At 58.3% G+C, this 19,222-nt stretch overlaps 1 protein-coding gene across 1 annotated transcript; it reads left to right on the forward strand.

Annotated features, from left to right (window-relative positions):
• The first annotated feature begins 26 nt into the window (after positions 1 to 26).
• On the forward strand, positions 27 to 15,773 carry LOC141998039 (von Willebrand factor A domain-containing protein 5A-like). Its single transcript, XM_074970680.1, is given in 14 exon segments — positions 27 to 66; positions 182 to 384; positions 557 to 779; positions 1,502 to 1,674; positions 2,294 to 2,382; positions 2,662 to 2,806; positions 4,000 to 4,079; positions 4,326 to 4,357; positions 4,360 to 4,436; positions 4,562 to 4,726; positions 5,370 to 5,473; positions 8,342 to 8,439; positions 8,947 to 9,072; positions 9,538 to 15,773. Coding segments are annotated over 13 exon segments (1,551 nt in total). The 3' UTR covers positions 9,069 to 9,072; positions 9,538 to 15,773.
• Positions 15,774 to 19,222: the final 3,449 nt, after the last annotated feature.

Below are 19,222 nucleotides of genomic sequence, written 5' to 3' on the forward strand. Positions count from 1 at the left end.
CACAGATCCCCGACCCCGGAGCCGAGATGTTGAGCTGCGGCCTCCTGACCAGCTCCAAGGAGCCGGGTGAGTCAGGGCTGCGGGGGACGGTGCCGTGAGGGGGAGGGTGGCCCCATGGCTGAAGTGGCTCCTCCCCCCAGTGCCCGTGGGGGGCCTGTGGCTGACGTCCCCCTCCCCCCAGTGCCCCTGCACCGCAGCTCGGTGTCGGTGTTGATCCGAGGCTTTGTGGCGGACGTGGGCTCCCAGCTACTCTGCAGGAAGGAGGAGCCTGGGCCCATGGAGGCTGTATTCAAATTCCCCGTGAACACCGAGGTGGCTGTCGACGCCTTCCAGGCCCGGCTGCGGGGGGCCTGGATCCAAGCCCAGCTCCAGGAGAAGAGACAGGTGCTGGGGGCGGGTGTCCCAGGGGGGAGAGAGGAGGGTGGCGGTCTGGGGGGGTTTCGGGGTGACCCCATCTCTCCCGGCAGGTGCATGAGCTGTACAGGGATGTGCTGGTCGGGGGGGCAGGGAATCTTGGGGGACGGGGATCTCGGAGTGACCCCGTCTCTCCTGGCAGGCACAGGAGCTGTACGGGGACGCACTGGCCGGGGGGCAGAGCTCGTTCCTGCTGCAGCAGGAGGGGGCCGGGGGCGATGTGTTCAGCTGCTCCCTGGGGAATTTGCCCCCCGGGGAGGAGGCGATGCTGACCCTGAGCTGCACCTGCGAGCTGCCGCTGGAGCATGACGGGGCCGCCCGCCACGTGCTGCCGACCGTGCTGCACCCTCGCTACACGCCCCACAGTGAGACCCACAGATCCCCCTGTCCCCACTCCGCGCCCTGTGGTGAGACCCACAGATCCTCCTGTCCCCACTCCGCGCCCTCCGGTGAGACCCACAGATCCCCTACCTGCATCACTGTGAGACCCACAGCACCCCCCCACGTGCCCCACAGTGAGACCCACAGATCCCCCTGTCCCCACTCCATGCCCTCCGGTGAGACCCACAGATCCCCTACCCCCATCACTGTGACACCAACAGACGCCCCTCTGCACGCGCCCCATGGTGAGACCCACAGATCCCCCCCATACTCCCCTGTACCCCAGCTGTGTGCTTCCAGCCATGCTGCACCCCTTTTACATGCCCCATGTTGAGACCAGACCTTTAGGTGCCCTAGATCCCGCATAGCTCCCTGTACCACATAGCCCCCAGAACCCCAGCTACACACCCCACGGTGAGTGACCCTGCAGCCTGTACCCCCTGAAACCTCCATAGCCCCTTCTACGTACCCCACAGTGAAAGACCCACATAGCATCCATAATGCCCCATAGTCCACTACTGTGTTCCCTGCGGTAAGTGCCCCACCCCCCAGGGTCTGCAGTCCCCGCCCCAGGGTATATGACCCACCCCAGCCATCCCGAAATCCCCTGATATCCCAGCCCAATACCACCCCAATAACTCATACCCCCATCCTCCCCCCCACTCTCCCAGCCCCCTGGCCCTTACCCCTGTGTCTCTCTCTGCAGGGTGGGATGGGGAGAACATCACACAGGAGGTCCCACGGGTCCTCCAGGGGGAGCTGCCCTACACCCTGAGCCGAAGCGCCATGCTGCAGTCGCCCCACGGCATCGACCACGTGGTCTCCAACTGCCCCCTCACCCCCCTGAGCTATACAGCCGGGAACCTAACCACTGCCCAGGTAAGGGCTCACCCGGACAACCTGGGTCCCAGCCATCCCTGCTGGGAGGAGGGTTCTGGGGGTGGAGCAGGGGGAGGGTTCTGGGCTGAGGGGTGGGTTCCAGGGAACGAGGCTGTGGGCGGGGGGAAGGTCCTAGGGGGTGAGAGATGTGGTGTAGGGCGCGGGGTGGGTCCCGAAAGGGGGAGCATGGGCCAGACTCTTTGGGTGATTGAGGGGGTGGGGGATCGAGCAGTGGGGGTGGGTCTCTGGGGGCAGTCATGGGGCTCTGAGGGGGCGGCTCACAGGGGCTCGACCCCATGCCCAGCCCATTTGGGGGCTGGCCCCCATCTCCCCGCAGGCTGCCTGATGGGCGACCCGGCCGTGATGATGACCCTGCTGCCCAGAGTGCCCGAGGCGGTGCCGGCCCAGAGCCAGCCGGGAAGTTCGTCCTCCTGCTGGGCCGCTCCGGCAGCACGGCCTGCCCCACGGACGCAGAGACCTGTCCCGCCAGCGCATCACAGCACCAAGGGACGGCCAGGCGGGAGGCTGCGCTAGATGGGCCCGTGGGGCCGTGCTGGGGGAGCAGCCCAGGCTGGTTGGGCCCGTGGGGCTGACTCTCCATCCGTCTGTCTGTCCCCAGGAGACCCTGGTCCTCCCGGTGAAGAGTTTGCCCCTGAGCTGTTATTTCAAAATCTATGGCTTTGGGTCTGAGTTCGAGTCCTTCTACCCGTGAGTCCGAAGGGCAGGGAGGGGGCTGGCTGGGTTAGGGGGCAAGGCTGGTTAGCAGACAGAGGGTGTCTCTTGGTTAGGGAGCAGGGCTGGTTATGGGGCAGGGCAAGTCTGTGGGTTGGGGGCAGGGCTGGTTAGGGGTCAGTGGTGTCAGTGGGTTTGGGGGCAGGGCTGGTTGGGGGACAGGGGTGTCGGTGGGTGAGGGGGCAGGGCTGGCTGGGGACAGGGTGTCCCTGGCTCCGGCTGTCCCAGCCCCAGACCTGTCGGCGCCCCCCGCAGGCAGAGCGTGGAGAATACCCAGCAGACCAAGGCCGAGTCCCTGCAGCGCCTCCAGCTGCTCCAGGCTAACCTCGGGGGCACCGAGATCTTGGAGCCTCTACGAGCCATTTACCGCAGCCCCTGCCGGGACGAGCACCCACCCCAGGTGCCGGGGCCAGCCGGAGGGGCATCCTGGGGAGGGCTTGGAGAGTGATTGTGGGGCCGAGGGGTGACGTGGGGGGTCTCAGAGAGGGATGCGGGCCTGCGGGGACAGACTCACAGACTTTCAGGACAGAAGGGACCATCGTGATCGTCTCATCAGGCCCCAGCTCCTTGCCTGCCACCCCCCGCCCCCCGTGACACTGCTCAGCCCCTCGCTCCCCCCGGGGACAGCCCCGCCCCTCAGGCTGAGTCACCGGCACCCCCAAACCCTGAGTTACAGGCGTCAGGTCACAGCGATTCCCCCAGTTGCTCCAGTTCAAACCAGTGAGTGCCCCAGGCTGCTGAGGGAGACCAACCCCCTCGGGTCTCTGCCAGTCTGAGCCGGGGGAAAATCCCTTCCCCACCCCACACGTGGGGGTCAGCTTGCCCAGAGGATGGGGGCGAGACCCCCCCCAGCCAGCCCTCTGGGAAGGATTCTCTGCAGTAACTCTGAGCGCCCCCCCACTCCCAGTGCCCTGCTGCCGCCCATGGGGTGTTTGCTCCCAGCTGTCGCTGTGGGCCATAAGCCATTACAGGCCCCTCCTTGCCCTCCCTCCCCCCCCGTCCCGCTCCCCTCGGAGGCGGTTCAAGGGGGAGACCCTGGGAGAGGGGATCGGAGAGGGGCTGGGGGCCCTGGGGGGCAGCTGAGCGGGGCCAAGGGGTTGCTCGGAGTGGGCCTGGGGCTCTGGGCCAGATGGGGGGCCGGTGCCCCTGGGGGGTGTGAGCAGGGCGTGGCAGGTAGCAACCGCGGGGGGTACCTCTGTATAGAGCTGGGAGGGGCAGCGCTTTGTGCTGTTCCCAGCTCTGGGGGGTGCCCTGCAGCCTGGAGGGGCAGGGAGGTCACTGGTGGGGGGATGGAGGGGGTCAGGAGGGAGCTCCTGGAAAAGTGCCCACAGCAGTCGGTGGGTTCTTGTCTCCAGGGGCCAGTGAACAGGTGATGGGTGGGGGCTGGGATCATGCCTCGCGGTTGGGGGTCACAGAGGTAGGGGAGGTCAGCAGTCCCCTCAGGGGAGATCTCTGGGAGGGATGGGGCTGGGGGTCTCTGGGAGGGTCAGTGGGGCAGACTCTCCAGGGGGTTGCTCCCATTCCCAACAGGGAGGGGGTGTCTCTGGGGTGGTTGGGGTCCCCGGCTCTGACAGCGTCTCTCCCCCCCCTCAGCTGTTCGTGTTTACGGACGGGGAGGTAGAGAACACCCAGGACATCATCGCAGAGGTGCAACATCACCGGGGAACCCACAGGTACCTGGGGGTGCCTAACCCCCCCCAGCCCTGCCCCCATTAGCATTGCCATCATGTGGATCCCCACCACCATAGTGCCCAGCATCTGCCCAACCCTTTGCCTCACCCTGTCTCCCAGCCCCGCCAGCATGGGGAGCCCCCCGAGTCCAGCCAGCCCTACTGGCCCCTCTCCAACTGCCCTGCTCCCCGAAGCACTGGATGGGCCCCACCAGCTCTGCCCCTCCCGCTCCGGTCTCTGCCCCCCAGCAGGTGCTTCTCTTTCGGCATCAGAGACGGGGGCATCTGATCAAAGGCATCGCCCGGGCAGTGGGGGGCATTGCCGAGTTCATCACCGGCCAGGACCACGTGCAGCCGAAGGTAAGAACCCAGCAGTCCTGGCTCCCAGCTCCTCCACTCGAGCCTACTGGACCCCACTCCCCTCCAGAGCTGGGGACAGGACCCAGGCATCCTGGCCCACCCTGTGTGTCCCGGTCCTCCGCCAGGTGCTGCAGTCTCTGAAGCGGGCCCTGCAGCCGGCGGTGACTGGGATCTCACTGAGCTGGGATCTGCCCCCTGGGATCCAGGCGGAGCTGCTGCAGTGGGACCTCGAGGTGATCTTTGCTGGGCAGCGGTGCCTCGTCTATGCCCAGCTCCGTGGGCAGCCCCAGGTGAGAGAGCGAGGTCCCCACACTGGGATGCCCACAGGGCTTGGGGTTAGTGACTGAGCCAGGAGCCCCACAGTCACCTCCTGGGCGATAACTCTGACCCCTAACGATGGCCATTGGGCCAGGGATCTCTGTGTCACCCCAGCCCCATTGATCTGAATGGGAATTGATAAATCTGACCCCTAACGATGGCCATTGGGCTGCAGGTCTCTGTACTAGCCTGGCTGCGTTGATCTCAGGGCAGGTCTACACTAACAAATGTTCATCTCCTGCCGACGTAGCACTGTCTGCACGGGGGGCTAAGGTCGGTGTAACTACGCCGCTCATGGGTGTGGATTTTTCATGCCCCCGAGCAATGTAGTTCTACCAAAGTAGTGTAGACGAGACCTCAGTGAGGATTGATAACTCTGACCTCTGATGATGGCCACGGGGCTGGAAGTCTCTGTGCTACCCCAGCCCCATTGAGCTCAATGGGGATTGTTATCTCTGGACCCTAATGACGGCCATTGGGGGGCTGGCTTAGTAAGCCCAAAGTGGTGTTAATTGTGTGTATTTTCCCCCTTTGTTCTGTAAGCTGGGTCTGAGGGGTCCCAGGGCATCTTCCCTCCCTTGCATTCCACCTCTGACCACCTTTCTTTCCCCACAGCCCCCAGACATTCCCATGGGGGGCATCACCCTGCAGTACCGCATCCAGGACCAGACCTACAAGGAGACGCTGCAGTTCTCCCTGCAGCCACAGGATGGAGACAGGTGACAGCAATGCTCCCCTGGCTCCCATCCCCCACCCCAGGCAGCTGGGTCCTGCCCCCCCACATCCTCACCCCAGCAGAACAGAGACAGGATGGGACCAGCCCCCCTTCTGTGACCACTAGACCGCACTCCCTTCCCGGGGCCAGGATAGAACTCAGGAGTCCTGGCACCCCCCCCCCTATCCCGCTAGACCCTGCTCCCCTCCCCGCAGCGGCTGGAACCCAGGCGTCCAGGGCTGACCCCATGAATCTCTCTCCCTGGCACAGGCTGCCCGTTCACCGGCTGGCAGCCAAGTCGCTGCTGCTGGAGCTGGAGGGGGCCGTGGGCGCGGGGTCGGAGGGGGACGGGCGCTGGGCACTGGAGGCCAGCCTGAGCTCGGGGGTCGTCTGCTCCCTCACGGCCTACGTGGGGGTGGACATGGAGCGGGGGCAGCTGGTGCAGGGGCCGCTGGTGAGACGGGATGTCCCGCTGGCAGGTAACCCCCGAAGGGACTGGGGCTCCTGGCGCCAGGGGGGACCCAGCATGTGGGGGGAATTCGGGTGAGAGGTGGAACCTGGCACTGGGGGCGGTATGGGGAGGTGGGGGGAACCTGGCGCCAGGGAGGGGGGCAGTTCAGGGAGGGATCCCAGCACGGGGGGATCCCAGTGTAAGAGGAGGGGACCTAGAAGGGGCATGCGGGGGGCGTCATGTTTATGGGGTAATGTCCCTTTGCCCCTCTCCCTGCCCCCCTGACTCCCGGGGGCTGTGCTGTCCCCTCCCTGCTCCAGTGCAACGGCGACCCTAATCCCCCCATACCTCCGGGGCATGGGGAGAGCAAGGGCGCTGGCAGGGTGAGACTGGGAGTAGCCCACGGGGGTGTTCCCCCACCCCCCCAGCCGGAAGAGTGGGACCTGTGCCAGACAGACGGACAGAGGCAGACAGGCATGCGGAGACCCAGAGTTAGACGGGGACAGAGACCGAGAATCAGCCGACAGACCCAGACGAGGACAGGACGGAGAGATGCAGAGAGAGAAACAGACCCAGTCAGACAGAAAGACCGACCCAGACAGATGCAGGGACAGGAGGGGCGGGCACATTCTGTCATGAGCAGACCTGGCTAGGCCTCTCGCCCCCCAGCATCCTGCCCTCATCCATGGAGCGCAGCACCCATCCCTGCATCCCCTGGGGCTGGAGGAGGGGTCCTGGCTGAGCGGAAAAGAATGGGGCTGTGGGGACTGGATCTGGGGATCACAGCCAGGGGGGAAGGAGCAGGAGCTGGGAGATCCTGGCTGTGATGGAGCTGCGGGGAGAGGAGGATGGGGCTGGGTGTGGGGGGGTCCCAGCTCAGGGAAAGGGGCTGGGGGTATGGAGGAGGGGTCCCAGGGTCCCAGCGGTGCGTTGGCTCTAAGTGCCTGGGGGAGGGGTCAGAATTCTCTTCCCTCCCTTTCCTTCTCTGGGTCTGTCCGTCTGTCTCTGTGTCTGTCCATCTGCTCCCTAAATTTCGATTTCATCATGGAATATATGGAGGTGATAGACTGGGTCTGGATAGACCCCATCTGCAAGCGGCCGGCGAGCGGAGTGCGCCTGGACGAACCGAACCAGCGCAGCGTCTTCGGGCGCTTGTCCTGTGACTTGGCTGCGGCACGTGAGTACCACGGCCACGCCTGCCTGCAGCTCCCGAAGTCCAGCGCCGGCCATCGCCTCCCTCGCAAGCGCCTGTCCTGGCTCCGTGGCCTCCCAAAGCTCAGCCGGGGGGGCCAACACAAGGGCAGACAGTCCTGCAATCAGGGGGCCCCACCGGAGACGGCACCCCAGAACGGTGAAGGGGGCTGGGAGTCAGGACTCGGGGGGTGGGCAAACGCCAGGGTGACGCTTCATCGGGTTAGAGACCCATGTGCCCTGAAGGTCACGGAGCCGTGCAAGTCTTTAAAAACTACATAGAAAACGAAGGAAATTCCTGGGTGAAAAACCTTTGTGTCGCTGAGGGAGGGGGAATTCTTGGCTGTTTCTTTTAGTGTCGTGAAGCAAATTATCTCGAAAGAAAATGAATAAAAAAATAAGGAAACCCCCAGGCAAAAAACTCTGTGAAGGTGGAATTTGGGGTGTGAGTTTGTGTCAGTGAGCTAAGGGTGTGTGTGTGGGGCGGCGGGGGGGTGGGGTCAGTAGTTTTTCGTAACAGGAATGTCTCTGAGCAGTTTTCTCTGAAATAAAGCCAGAGGGAAATTCCCAGGCAAAAAAACCTTGTGAAGCTGGGTCTGAGCTTGGAGGTTTGTACAGGCGAGTTCAGGGGCAAAAGTCTTTCTTGGCACCTTCTGGTTTATAAACGAAGAAACCCACGAAAGGCAGAAATTTTAAAGTGAAGGTTACCTTAAAAGCTGCATTTGGAGAGTCTGGAAATACAAAGTGACTGTAGCCCGGATAATGTTAACTCTCCCCCTAACCCTGGCCCATGCATGGCTATAATATCATATAGACTCTGTAACATCCCATCCCCCGCTACCCCTTTAGACTCTTGTGTCTCTCTGCGGCCGTAGGTCTGTATCGCAGGTTGTAGTGGGGGATGGTCCCGGGGACAGACTGTGTTTGAGAAACACCGTGGGGTCGTGGAATTAATGCCTGGGCTGGAACAGTCACAGGGAGTTGGGTGCCCATCTCCGGTTGAAAATTAGTTGTCATCCCATGGGTGCAAGAAGGGGCAGAGTTAAGGATGTCTGTTTTGAGGTAAAGTGTGCAGAGGAGCAGGTTAAGGACACCCATGGAGAGACAGAGTTAAGGCCACACAGAGGGTGACAGTTAAGGTTGTTGGCTGTCCCCCAGCCTGGACAGGCCATGTCACTGTTCTGTATCCACAACCCTCTGCCAGCCCCATCTTCCTGTGTCTCTCCCCAGAGCGGGCACCGGAGGAGTCTCCCTTGCTGAGGCTGGTGTCTCTGCAAAATGCCGACGTCTCGTGGAACCTGGACCCCCGGCTGGCTGCTGTGCTGAGGGTGAGTGAGACTGACGCCGAGGGGAGGATACCCAGTGAGGGGTGCAGAGGAGAGGGGAGAGATCGGGGCAGGTGCCATGGGTTGGGCCTGTTCTCTGCTCCCAGATGAGATTGGGGGTGACCCAGTCGGGGGCGGGGGGTAGTCTGAGGGTGACTGGATTAAAGGCCCCCTGAACCTGGAGCCCAGTGGGCGAGACGGGCCCAGATTGGGGGGCTGGGAACCCCCTAATGGGATCGGAGCATTGGATCGACGGGCCCAGGGCCAGATGGAGGCGCCCAGGTTGGGCCCTGTCTCAGGCCATCTCTCTACTCCCTGGACATGGCACTGGGCATCTGGGTAGAGGGTCCACAGTGCTGGAGCAGGAGCGATAGGAACCCTCTGAGTCGGGGTGGGGGGATGGAGTGGGGGGGTCCCAAGGGAAGGGGGAGGGCTGGGTGAGGGATGGAGGTCAGGGGAGGGGGCCAGGCTGGGCGCTGACTCAGGCTGTCTCTATCCTGCCCCCCACAGGACGTGACCCCCAGCATCTGGGCCACGGTGCTGGCCATGGTCTGGCTGCACGGCCAGGCCATGGGGCAGTGCGACGAGTCGAGCTGCTGGAGGCCAAGGCTGTGGGCTGGGTGCGGGACTGAGCAGGTGAGAGGAGGTCTGGGGGGTGGGGGGCAGGGACAGGGTCCAGGGTCTCGACCCTGAGAGCCCCTGCCCCATGGGGCCCCTAAGCCTGGGCCCCAGGAACCTCCATCCTCACGCCCCTGTCCCCACGGCCCAGAGCCATGAGCCTGCCCCCCATGTCCCATAGCCCAGCCCCCTTCAGGGCCCTGAGAGCCTGTGCCCCATGGGTCCCAGGGCCCCCATTCCTGAGATTCCGGCCCCCGGGGGCCCCACAGCCCAGCCCTCGAGAGCCCCCATCCCCAGCCTCTCCCCATCCCAATCCCAGCACCCTTCTGGGGTTTCCGTGCCCCGCCCCCCAGCACCTTCACTTCCCAGGTTCCCAACCCCCACACCAGTCCCCCACATGCTGTGAGCTCTGTTCCCTTTGCCCCCAGGCCCTCCCCTCGTTCCCCGGGCTGGTGTCTCTCCAGTGCCCCCCTCTCATTTCAGGGCCCCGGCTGAGCGAGTCCCTGGAAGCTGCCAACGCCCTGCTGGACTGCAGCATTGGTCCTGCCATCTTCGGGCTCTGAGCCCCCTCCGGGATCCCCGCACCTGCTCCCCAAACTACCTTGGGCGTCCAACTGGGAGCCCGAGGGCCAGCAGGGGACACTGGGTGCAGACCCACTTGGCCGGCCTGTGCCCAGCCCGGAGCAAACCCCCAGCTGGGATCCCACCACTGCCACCAATTCGGATGCATCTGCCTCCCGCTGGCTGAAGAGGAGCGATGGCTGCCCCCCGGCTCCACCCCACTCTGACCCACTGTTGAGTAACCCCTACGCTGCTCACAGCTGCCGCCTCCTCTCTGCATTGTGGGGGAGTCCTCGGGATCGCCTGCATCAATGTCTCACATTTTTTCGCTTTTTACAAATGACTGAGGGGTCCCTCTGTAAACAGCCCCTGGCACCCACCCCAGAGGTGGCTGCGCTGACCTCGCCCTCCATGAGCCATCCAGTGTCAACCTAGTCCCATCTGCACGGAGTTCAGCTACTAGACAGCCAGCCAGACCAACCAGATCTTTGCTTGTCCAAACACGACCTCCTTTTGTCGTAATGGCAGTTTTCTCTTCGCTAGACAATCCTGAACGCAAACACGAGCACAGTGATTGGCTTAATTCTTCATTTCCTCTCTGCCTAGGTCCAGACTAGAGCTGGTCAGACATTTTCCAGCTGAACAGTGCTGTGTTGGCAAGTGCAATTCCGTGGTGAAGGCTGAAAGGTGGAATCAGGCAGCAGATGGAGGAAGCTTGCCCCGTGCTGCGTGTTGTGAATCCCTCCCCATTCACCAGCTGCTGAATTCTCTACCACAGGAAGAAATGCTTCAAAACCTGACCGTCCATCTCGACGGTTAATGCTCACGCTGTGTCCATCCTGGGCAGCACCGGGCCCTTCTCAGGACATCCTGGGACTCAAGCAAACGATGAAAGACCTCAGCTGGGTAATTCCCTGGAAAGAAAGTGCTATTTGTATCAAGAAACTGCAGAAACATAAGGAAGAAGCAAACAGTTTTCCCCACTTCATGTTAGCCAGTACTGACCTCCTTTGAACAGCTTTCAGCGTATGACTCTGTGCTGGGTGGTGTCCCTATTTCAGCCTTTCCGTGTCTGAGAAGGCAACTCAACAAATTCAATTTACAGCCACATTGCGCAGCGACTCCAGGGAAGGATTAAGATACCAGGTAATGGATTAATTGCCTTAAGGCCTGAAGGAATGCTGCCCTGGGACTGAGATTTCCCCAAAGGCCGGACGGAATTCAGAGATCTTAGTTCTCACTTCCCGCTATGAATAGGGGAACTTCAATACCTGCGGTGACACCCTGGCCCATTGAAATCAAAGGCTGTTTTGTCTTCGACTTCAACGGGCACAGTATTTTAGCCCATATTACTAGGCTTTTGCAAATTAAACCCTGTGGCTGGGATTTTGGAAGAAGTGGTTGAGGCACCCAGTTCCAGGGGATTTGTCCTCTTTGAAAATCCCAACCTACTATCCTGTTCCAAACCCAATGAAGTCAGAGGAAAGGCTTTTTTCAATGGGAGCTGGGTCCCCAGCTCTCTCTGAAACTCCAGCCGGAGTAAGTCTTTCCAGTGGTCTTTAGATAAACTCCGTTGGTAGAAGCTGATTGCCTAGCTCCCTTCGGTGCCTTTGGATATCCCAGCTTCTAGCTGACTCCAGTGGACTTTGAAGCAGAGCCAGTCTGTATACCTGAGCCTTTAGATAGATAGATAGAAAATCCACACACAGAATAACAAAATAAAAGCATACAACCATCTGTACTCACACGTATGTGACCATAAACAGCCTCACGTACTGTAGCACACCCATTAATGTATGAACCCTCCAGCCTGTAATGCCCCATCCCTTCCTGTCTGGTCCTGGGTCCTAGGTCCTCTCCTTGGCTCTTGCTGGGCTTGGCATGCTAGCGACTAGAGCAGGGGACTGGCCCATGGCGTTCCCGGGTTCTGTTTTGGTTCCTGGAGGCAAATGTGGCCTAGTGGGTTGAGTAGGGGGGAATGGGACTCAGGACTTCTGGCTTCTACTGTGGTAAAAGCATCACAGAGAAACCATAATAAAGAGAAGAAACCGATGTAAACACACTGAGCATAGCAGGAGTCACCTGTCCGTCTTATGGGGCCCCTGCAGGTCAGAGTCTTTCCAACGCTTCCGCCAGCCCACAAGGTCCTGTCCGCAGATGGGTCCGAGTCAGTTCAAGCTCATCCTTTCAGAGCAGAAGTCCTTTCTTTGTTTTCTCGTTTCTGGAAAAGCCAGCTTGACCCAATGTGTGCGAACCCCGCTGAGGGCGTGGAACTTCTGTTGAGCGGATCAGTCTGCAGTGGGGTGTCTACACTGCATTGTAAACCCAGGCTTGTGGACTCGGTGTTTCCAAGCCCGTGCTTGAGTGTCCACGCTGCATTGGAAGCCTGGGTTTACAGTGCTGGACCTGGGTCTGGGTTAGCTGTGCTAACATGTCCATACTGCACTGTGCAGACCTTCTGACTTGGGTCTGTGGCTTGACCCGCGTCCACACTGCACAATGACAGGGCTTGGACCCGAGTCCCAGTGGGAGTCGGGCTCTGACCCATCCCCCGAGCAGCATCCTAGGACCCTGGCCTGAGTGCTTCCTGCGCTGAGTCAGACTGACCTGTGTGCACGCAGGAGGGGGCCTTGGGCTCAGACATGAGTCAGAGCCCGGGCATAGGGTGCAGTGTAGATGTAGATGGTGAGTTGCTTTGCTTTACTCACCCCTCCCCTGGTATTTTTGGTTCCTGGAGGAGCTGGCATAATCCTCCCCCATGGAGTTATGTACAATTCCTGGCTCAAAATGATACATAAACTTAATACAGTGTGGTCCCCAAAATATTGATGGGGTGCGATATCTAAGACTGGCCTGCAGAGAGCATCCCAGTGATGCACTGGTTTGGGGAACATGGGTGCTGAGTTCAATTCTCAGCTCTATCAGCTAATCATAGCGTGACCTTGGGTAAGTCACTTCATTGCTTTGTGCCTCAGTTTCCCCTTTGAAAAATAGGGATGAGGGTGATGATGATATTCCCACTTACAGCTGTGCTATGAGGATAACTCGAAAAATACTTGGGAGTCAGACACGACAGTGCTGGGTGCGGTATAATACCTAGGGTAGATACATGAAGGGTAACATCTTGGTCAGTTACTGTAGCAGAAATAGTTCTGAGCAAGAAACTTCACTTATCAAATGTATATTTCACACTTGCTCTTGGAATAAATCCTTTAATCTTTGAGTCAGCGAGAGTAAACCTAGACCATCCCTGACAGGTGTTTGTCCAACCTGGTTTTAAAAACCTCCAGTGATGGGGATTCCACAACCTCCCTTGGAAGCCTGGTCCAGAGCTTGATTACCCTGAGAGAGAGAGTGAGTTTTTCCTAATATCTAACCTGAATCTCCCTTGCTGCAGATTAAGCCCATTGCTGCTTCTCCTCCCTTCAGTGGCAATGGAGAAAAATGGATCACCATCCTCTTCAGAACAGCCCTTCGCTTATTGGAAGCCAGTTGGCAGGTCCCCCTCAGTCTTCTGGTCTCAAGGCGAAACATGCCCAGTATTTTAACCTTTCCTCACAGGTCAGGTTTTCTAACTCTTTGGTCATTTTTGTTGCTCTCCTCTGGACTCTCTGCAATGTGTCCACATCTTTCCTTAAGTGTGGTGCCAAGAACCGGACACAGTACCCCAGCTGCGGCCTCGCCAGGGCCGAGTAGAGCAGGATGGTTACCTCCCGCGTCTTACATACGACCCTCCTGTTAATACAGCCCAGAATGCGACCAGTGCTAGGGCCTGTGTTATACACGAGGGAAGATGAGATGGTCCCATAGTTTCCAAGGCCAGAAGAGACCAGTGAGTCATCCCCTCCCGTCCAGTCCCTATAATGCTGCTTCCTTCTCATTCCTTATCCTTTGCTGCCCTCTGGCGACCGCATGAAGCAGCCAGAATTTCATGGACATCTGCGGTATTCTCCATCTTTTCTCTTTACTGGTTCGTTTCCAAATGCTTCCCATTTGTCAGTCAGAACTCCTAAGCAGCAAGGGCTGGTTGGGGTGCTTGGGCTGTGGATGGGATCACAGCGCCCCAGGCACCCGCCGAGATTTGCCTTTGTATTAAGTCACCAGCAGGGAACGCATGTAGGCCCCAATCCTGGTGAGACAGGGCCAGTGGGAGGTTGGCCTTTGATCTCAGCGGGGACAGGTTTTGCCCCCACTGTCTATCTAGGTAGGTAAATGCCTCTGAGCACGGTCGTGTCTGAGCACACGCAGGGAGGAGATGAGTCCAGTGGAGCTATGGCCGGGTCACACCACCCGGGGATCTGCCCAGTGACTCCAATGGAGCGACGACTGGTTGTGGGCCAGATCCTCAGCTGGAGCCAGAGTTTAAGGTTGATATTTTCCAATCCTGACAAGGTGATTTGGACACACAATTCCCATCACATTTAGTTTGAAAACATCAACCTAAGAGACGCGCTCAGTGCCACACAGGGCGTCTGGGGCAAAGCCAGGAACTGAGCTGGGAGTTCTGAGGGCCAGTCCAATGCTTCCAACACACGCTCAGCCGTCACCGCCACGCTGGGGTCCGTGGGTGAGGGTCTCTGGCCTGTACTATGCCCAGAACAGACTATATCCCAGGGGTCCCTTCGGGCCTTGGAACAGCTGGGAACCTACAGGTCTCCTAGCGAAACTGATCCGTGGCTGTTCAAAACAATCGTTTAGCACTAAGCGTCCTGCTCCTCAATGAAAATTGCAACCTCTGCTTTTCCCAAATGAACAGCTTTAGGAAGATTGATTTGTGGCCAACATTTTCAAATTGGGGGACCTAAAATTAATAATAATTAGGCTGGAATTAGGCACCTAAATCCGACTGAATTTCAATGGGATTTGGACATCTAGCTTCTATAAAGCTGCTTTCAAAGTGCCAAACTTCGCTCTCATCTGGCACAACCGTAGACCTCAGCCCCATTTGGCAAAACTGAGGCACAGAGAGGAGATGGGTCACACTTTCAAAAGCATCTAATCCTAGTATCCAGAGGGACAGGTTTTTAAAGGTATTTAGGTGCTTTGTGGAATTTTCACAAGTGTTTATAGAAGTTAGATGCCTAACTCCCCTAGAAATGAAGAGAAATTGGGCATCCAAATCCCTTAGGCAGTTTGAAAATCTTAGCCTTAACATCTCTGTTTTAGTCTGGGTGTGTTTTTCAGGATTGCTGGGCAGTCCTGGCTCCCAGACAGGTCACTGAGAATTGCAGATGCCCAACACACCTACAAGTCTGGCCACTTTGATTAGTAGGGATTTTTGCTGGCTAACTTCAGGCACCTGAGTTTGAAAACTTTTGCCTAAGTGATTTGGCTGAGGTCGCAAAGAAAGTCAGGGCCAGCTCCGATATTAAAGCTAAGGTCTCTGGATCCCCATCACGTGCTCCAAACTATTCTTATGAATTCTTCTTCTTCTCCAGACTTACACCAGTGAGACCAAGGTTAGAAACTGACGTCTGGAGACAAATCAGGGTCTCAGGTGCCCCAATGCATTAGCCCCACTTAAGTCACAGAAGGTGAATTCTGATTCACACTATGAAGACCCAGAACTATAACAGAAGTTTAACATTTTTGGTGATATATTGCTCTGTATGTATGTGTATATGTGAGGAAGGGGGAATTTTTGGTAATATTTTTACGACCTCACTATGTGCCTCGGTTTCCCCTCTATGCACGTGGTTACCCAGTGCGGGGAAAAGGACTCCGTGTGTTTTCAGGAAAGGCTAAAAGACAGAGGAGTGTACATGTCAGCTCCCTGTCTGGGTGGCACGAAGAGTCGTTAAGGAACTGGTTGAAACTGACCCAGATGAACAAGGGGGCCAGCGAGACAATGCCAGCGCTGCCTGGATTTCCCCCCTTCTCGCAGGGAAGCTGAGCCAAGACACCCACCTGCCAGCTGGAGAATGAAGGACTGGGAAGGGGTGAGCTGGGGGGTCAGAGGTGACTTCCGGATGCTCTCTCTCCTGGGAACTGACTACAGAGGTTTGACAGACACACAGACACAGCCTGGACATGGGGTTCACTGCGGCTGAGCGGGGCCCGGGGCTGACCAGAACAGACAATGTTTTCACCTTCATTTCTCTGTGCTAACCTAAGAGCTTCCTAGGCTGTGTCCACGTGACTAATAAACCCGGCTGTTTTGCACACGCTGCCCGAGTGTCACTGCGAATCCTGGGGGAGGCGCCCAGGTCCCTGCACAGTGGACACGTCTCTCTCAGGAGTCTGGCTCTGCTGGACAGAGCTCACGGGATGAAGCAGGGGGGCTGGAGCCCCAGAGGGTCAGTCCAGGGGAGGCCACGTGGCCTCACCACCTCCTGAAGGGAGAGTGAGACCCTCTGGGGGTCTGGCCCATCGAAGGGGATCCGCCAAGGGACTGTTCCAAAGCTGGGGGCGCAGCACGGATCCTGTGGATCTGGAACAGTATGTGTGTGTGAGGCTGTGGGATCTCCTGTGTATTTGTGTGTGTGTGTTTTGTTGTTGTCCCCTGCTGGAGGGAAGGAGACCTGCTCAGTGTGTGGGTGCAGGTGCATGCATCCCTGCTGTTCTCTTCTCTCGCTCCGGTGGGGGGGGCGGGATGCGTATTTCCCTTCTGCGCCCTCTTGGAAGGAAGGACACTTGTTCTCTGAGAGTGGGTGGGTGAGGGGGGAGAAGTGCAAGCTGCTTTGTGACGCATGGAGACAGCTCAGTTCTGGCCTGGGCCTGGCCTGGCAGGGGCTGCCGGAGCTCAGAACTCCACAGAAATACCAGAGCTCTGAGGATGCAGGGCCTGGGCCAGGCTCCTTCGCCTGCGTGCTGCAGACAGGGCAGGAGCGCTGCAGGAGGAGAGCTGCCGGTCACAACTGTCGTGCATTGACAGAGCTCTGGTGGGGGGTGAACTTGGATCGCAGAGGGTCAGGACGGATGGGAACAGTCAGTGCTGTGTGTTCGGGGCAGGGCAGCAATGACAGCTCCTTGCTGTGATGTATGGGCAGCGTTAGGACGGGCACAACAGGGGTATTGTCAGTCAGGGCTGAGATCCGTCAGCAGAGCTGTCAGGGAGTCAGGGCTGGGACCGCAGGGGGCTGCGGGTCGGGAATGAGGGGCAGCAGCACAGCTGTGTGTGTGTGAGCCCAGAGATGGAACGGGGTGGGGGAGAAGGGGGCTGTGGGTTAGGACCGAGGACATCGGCAGAGGTAGGGGTTGCGGGCAGGACAGCAATGCCCGTCAGTCACTGAGGCCTAGAAACCCGGAATTGCCTTTTGCTCACTGCCCCTGGGCCGTGACGCCTTTGCTAACCTCGTGGGAAACGGAGGTTTGTTTACATGTCTGTTTCACTGCAGCCCCCCCCCCCGCCCCCCCAAGCCCTTCACATTCCCTCACTACCTGAGGGTCTGATGGAATTTATGAAGGGGGGGATCACCTGTCACGGGCACTGGGAATGAACGGCTTGACTCCTTTGGCTTTACCCATCGGGGCTATCTGCCATAGGAACGGACCTGTCCCTTCCTTTGTCTAACTTTAATCAATGCCTCTGACTTTCTGTTCTAATCAGCCCCCACGAGACTGCCACCGAGACTGGTATTTCCCGGCAGTGTTGCCATTCTAATGGCCCGCGGCGGGACCCATTAAAGCAACGAGTAACTTTGTTTCTGCTGCTGGCCCGTAATTCCTCGAGAGGGTTGTCAGCTCTCCAGGCCGGGCCCAGCCCTGTGCTGGGCTGAGCCCTTCTCGGAGTGCTCATTAAGACATGTGAAGTTATAATGACCAGTGTGTCCTCCTGTCGGTCTCGGTACACTCACAGACGCTGCAAGGCTCATGGGAGAGAGTTCTTTTTAGAAGGAGCTTTGCTAACAGGAATGGTTTTAATGAGCACAGAATGAAGCAGCCTTTTGGGTTTGTCTGGTTTTTTTTGTTTGTTTTTTTAAATATTTTTGTCCTAAGCAGAGCGTCAGTGAAATTAATGTGTTTCAAATGAAATGGATCCAGGCTGTACAGAAGGTCACCATCGCCTCCTGCAGCACCCCTTGCAGCTGAGCGGGGCTCTGCTGGGTGCTGCCTCTGTCTTCCCCCCGGAGATCACTTTGACTTTAAGGCTAGTAGGGACCATCATGATCATCTGGTCTGCCCTCCTGCACATCGCAGGCCACAGAACCTCACCCACCTACTCCTGGAATAGACCCCCAACCTCTGGCTGACTTACTGAAGTCCTCAAATCTTGATTTAAAGACCTCAAGTGACAGACAATCCACCATTTACACTAGTTCAAGCCAGCAAGTGACCCCTGCCCCACACTGCAGAGGAAGGTGAAAACCCCCCAGGCTCTCTGCCAGTCTGACCTTGGGGAAACCCCCCAAAAACCCGCATGTTCCCACATCAGCTTTTGAATTAATCACACATGTATCTCTATGAGTTAATGCTCCATTCACCTTGGTTCATAGCACTGTCAGGGTGCTCAGGGCAAGAGAATCTCTCCTGTCTCATGCCAAGGAGAATAAACACATGCAAAAACAATAAACAAAAAACCAAACATTGACGTAATCTCCCCTCTCTTAGGGTTGGACTTTCAAAGGGCTTTGAGAGGGATTTAGAGGCCCAGCTCCCCTGGAATTTCAGCTGGCCCCCGTGAGCCCCTTTGACAATCCTGGGCTCTATCATTTTCTTCACTAACTTGGTGTTTATATCCTGGGAGGCAGTGGCTGGGGAGCTGGGAGCCTGCTGTCTATTTCCATGCCTAGCACTGACCAACTGGGTGACCCTGAGCAAATCACATGACTCTTCCGTGCCTCGGTTTCCCCATCTGCAAAAGGGGGTTAGCCATGCCTCTCTTTCTTTGTAAGGACTTTGAACTCAAGAAAATTGCACTGGGTATGTGGGTGTGATGGGGTGTCCACCCCACACAAGCCCTGAATGGTTAATGTTGGCTGGGAGGGGCCAATTAACCTTTGATGCTGCACCTGGAGGGAAACCAGGGCTTGATAGGGCCTAATGGCAGGTGAAGCCCAGCTGTGGGAAGAGCTGGGCGAGCATCATCAAGCCAGGAAGCCCATGCAGGAATGAGCTGCTGGGAGGCAGGATGTCTGCAGTTGTTCCTTGGAGAGAAAGGGAGTTGGCCTGGGACAAGAAGGAGATCTAGGGGGATAAAGAAGCCCTGGAGTTGTGCCCTGAGCCAGGGAGTCTGACAAGAGATCTAGAGGAGTGAAGTAGCTAAGGGGTGTGGAGGAAGCTCCAGGGGTGAACCCAGAGGAAGGCAAGGAGATAGAGTGCTGGGTTGCAGCAACCGGGTCTGAGACTGAGCAGGCCTAGTGTGCTAGTCAGAGGGTACCTGGGTCCCCCCACCGGCAAAGTGGCCCAGGACCTGGCGTTGGGACAGAAGCTGCCTGAGAAGGCAGATGGACAGCTTGTTGGCTGGGACTGCGTTACCCTGGGGTACAACATAGTGATCTGGCCGGAGGGCTGAGTCACAAGAAGGGAGCAACCTGAGTTATAGGGAGGGGTAGCAATGTAAGCAACTAAAGGAAGAGGACACCAGATGGGGTGAGAACTCATTCCCAGACCGAGCCAGGAGGAGGTGTCCCTGCGTTGAGTCACTCCCTTCCCAGGGAGATCAGGC

This window comes from Natator depressus, chromosome 14 (assembly GCF_965152275.1).
Source record: "Natator depressus isolate rNatDep1 chromosome 14, rNatDep2.hap1, whole genome shotgun sequence".
Classification (NCBI taxonomy): domain Eukaryota; kingdom Metazoa; phylum Chordata; order Testudines; family Cheloniidae; genus Natator; species Natator depressus.